The 3,327-nt window shown below is 42.2% G+C and overlaps 1 protein-coding gene across 1 annotated transcript in view; it reads left to right on the top strand.

Annotated features, from left to right (window-relative positions):
* The window catches only part of capn1 (calpain 1), an 18,985-nt gene that overhangs the window by 4,101 nt on the left and 11,557 nt on the right, over positions 1–3,327 (top strand). The window contains exon 3 of the mRNA XM_017035853.2: positions 2,712–2,781. Coding sequence (XP_016891342.1) covers positions 2,712–2,781 — 70 coding nt within the window. The remainder of the gene's footprint in view (positions 1–2,711; positions 2,782–3,327) is intronic.

Raw genomic sequence — 3,327 nt, 5'->3', positions numbered from 1 at the left:
TTTTTTCTTTTGTAAATGTTGCCAAAGGCCCCTGTGTCTATATCTGCGTGGATGCATTCAAAATGACTAATCACTACGTTTATTGCAAAATAGAAAAGAAAATCATGAAAATAATCATCCCGTTCACATTTGGCATGTACAGAACCTGACGACCATTTGTGGAATGATAAGAGTTCACATAATTAGTCTAAAAATATTATTCATATATTGCAAATATTGTTTCTCTGTCAATGCGTGACAGGCAGAGCAATTACAAAGAGAGAATCAGAGCTGTTGAAGAAGATCTTTGTGAGTGTCTTTTCTCAATTCCTGGGGGTATATCAGTATTGTCTTCAACTAAACAGGCCAAGATTTCAGCGAATTGTGATTATATTTAAACCAGAAGATTTCATTCCCTATACTTTTTGTGAGATTTCTGTTTAGTGGTGTGCCGTGGGGTTTTTCTAATGAAAAATATGTGTAGTATCTGTAGCACAAAAACAGTTTTATCTGTTTGGATTTTTTTCAACAAAGTGTCATGAGCTGTAAAATGTGGCATTCACTTTGGGGATATGACATGAAGCAGAACTGATCCTGCAATAACAAAAGCATAAAAATGTACCACTTCCTAGTTATTTTATGCCCACGAAGAAATCTTTTGACAAAATTCCACTCTGTCCGTGAGAGCAACTTCTCTGCACCGACTTAGTTTTTCCCACTTTGTTGCTGGGCAACTAAAGCTCCAGTCAGAAAGGAGTGCTGTGTTCGACCTGTGAGGAACTCTGTGATTGCTCCACTTTAAACAAGGCAGAGAGAGAGCGTTATCAGAGATTTCTCTGTCAGTCTCTTTCTTATTCTCTGCATGATTAATAGCTTGGAAGTGCTTGACATCACACCGGGGAACGAAGTGGCACCGCCTGCATCAGGCCTTATCACGGCAGTAGTGAGGGCAGCACGCACCCATTACTGGTGGTTTTTGATCATATCGTGACGCTCTCAGCTGTGCGTGACTGCAGCAAGAAGATCGTGGTCATAAAAGCCCACACGGGCTGGGTCACAATGGTCTAAGGTACGTGACTGCAGGCTTTTAGCTCCTCTCCAAGACTAGCTTTTGAGTATGCAGGTACCTGGTGTCTAATCACGTTTGACCTTTACAAATTTAGTGTGTGTGTGTGTGGGTGTGTGTGTGTGTGTACACGGTGGCGCTTTGGCCCAGAGGCCATGTCTCTGTCACTGGTGTAGAACCCTAGGGTTCACCTCCTGGGCAAGATCGAATCCTGGTCAGGGTGGTTGGTACCTTCCAGTGGACTGACCACCTGCAGGAAGGTTCAGGGGGGTTGGTACGGTGCAGTGGGATTTGGGTGGCGACTGCTGCCCCCGCGACCCGGTAACGGATAAGCGGATGAAAATGGATGGATGATGGATGGTGTGTGTGTACGTGCTCCTAAAAGTCTGAGGTTTAATTATGCATTCATTCCACCCTGAGCCACTGCATCTTTAATATTTGCATTTTATTACGCTGTTCTGGACATTCTTTGTTTGGGAAGCCATGTCTCTTCTTCATGGGATTTACACCATTAAACCAAGGCTCTGTACGCCTCAACACCCAAACAGCCAATTTATCAAATCATCTAGTTCACCAAGGGTGACCTGGAAGGGATTTTTTAAAATAAAGTCAAGATTGTTCAAGATTGCCTTAGCTAAAAAGTGGGACATATAAAATTCATACCTGTCAAGTTTTGCAACCCTGTCCTCAACAGTACCAGTGCTTGCAGGATGGATTTCATTAAAATTCTATGAATCCTTTTTTTTTGTATTGCGTATAAAACCATAATAAAGCATAACTGGAAAAGGTCCATGTTTTAAGGTCTGTGAAACCGTAAGAATCAAACAACTTGACTTAGATGAAGTATTTAGCTTGCTTGCTAACAGTAAACATCACTGAAAAACTGTCTTCATTTACTAATTAATTAGGAGTGAATTGAATGTGTGAATTCACTTGCATCCCCCTCTACTGGATGTCACAGAGATTACCCCAAGCAGTTCAGAGGGAAGCCTCTCTTTTTTTAAAAAAATATTTGAACTGGAAATTAAAGAGAACAACAAACAACAACATTGTTCTAAATGTGATATTGGACCCCTATTAAGACCCCCAAAGTGCCTTGAACCAACCCTGCTTGTGTGGCAGAGGGTGAGGGAAGAATGTCTTTTTATAGCTTCATGTGGGGTTTCTCACGCTCAACATTCCTATTGGAGGATTGTCCACAGAGCAGGGAAGGGTCGTGAGAGACTAAAGGAGAGCAGCAGAGGACTAGCGTGTTAGCTGGGTTAGCTTAGTTGCTCCACACACATCTGTTCAATGTGTTAGCCCTGCCTTTAAAAATAAAAAATGAGGTAGAAATCAAATCGAGGACGCTGAGAAACATATGACGCTGCATGATAATCCAAACATTAACCATGGTCATACGTCCTCTGTTTTCTTTGTTTTCTTGCCGTGGTGGAGTTAGTCTCCTTTTCCTTGTCTCATGCCTCCCCAAGACTGTTTTGATGCCCCGTGAGCTGTAGGCATTGGTGACAACTGACCAAGAGTATAAAAGTATCCAGTCTTTAGTTTATTGTTGTTAAGAATTAACTGTTAAAATAGAAAAAACAAAATCCTGCAGGCTGCACCTCTGTCTCCAAAGGCAGAGCAGAGCACTTCATCTGTCTGTTTGTGTTTGTGCTCCCCACAGGAGTTCTGCAGGCAGCCAGAGTTCATCGTGGACGGAGCGACCCGCACAGACATCTGTCAGGGAGCTCTGGGTAAGTCTCTGTGGGTGAGATCCCAACTGTTTCACTGCTCCGTACTTCAGCTGAGGGAGGGGGGCGGAGAAGGAAGGGAGAGAGGAGAGGAATGAATGAAGGAGGGGAAGTGGAGGGAAATAAATTTCTGACCCAAATGGGAGTAACGTGACATAGAAGCAGCTTGCAAATGCAGCAGTCAGTCGACTGGAAGGCTTCCAGCTGCAGTCAGAATGATTTAGTCTGGATGTAAGACCTGCATAAATTAAGATTCTCTTGCCCCCCTCTTCAGAGTCACATGATCTGCTCACACTGAACACTTACAGAAATTTAAAGAGGAGCACATTAAGTCAGTGTAACAGCAACCTTTTTTTACATGTAAGAAATAATTAAGTGACATTTGAATGGCTATTTAATAATTTGCCTGTTTGACCAAAGTGTTTGGACATTTTGGTTTGTAAACTCTGTGTGTTTATATATTAAGGTTAATTATTTTTGGCTAGATTATAGCAATAGCTTGTTTTTGATGCATTTTAGCTTCAGGCTAAGTTACAGCTGCTTTTTTTT

Source organism: Cynoglossus semilaevis, chromosome 1, assembly GCF_000523025.1.
Source record: "Cynoglossus semilaevis isolate Cse_v1.0 chromosome 1, Cse_v1.0, whole genome shotgun sequence".
NCBI classification, from domain to species: domain Eukaryota; kingdom Metazoa; phylum Chordata; class Actinopteri; order Pleuronectiformes; family Cynoglossidae; genus Cynoglossus; species Cynoglossus semilaevis.
The sequence above is the reverse complement of the archived record's forward strand: the minus strand, read 5'-3'. Positions and strand labels throughout refer to the sequence as shown.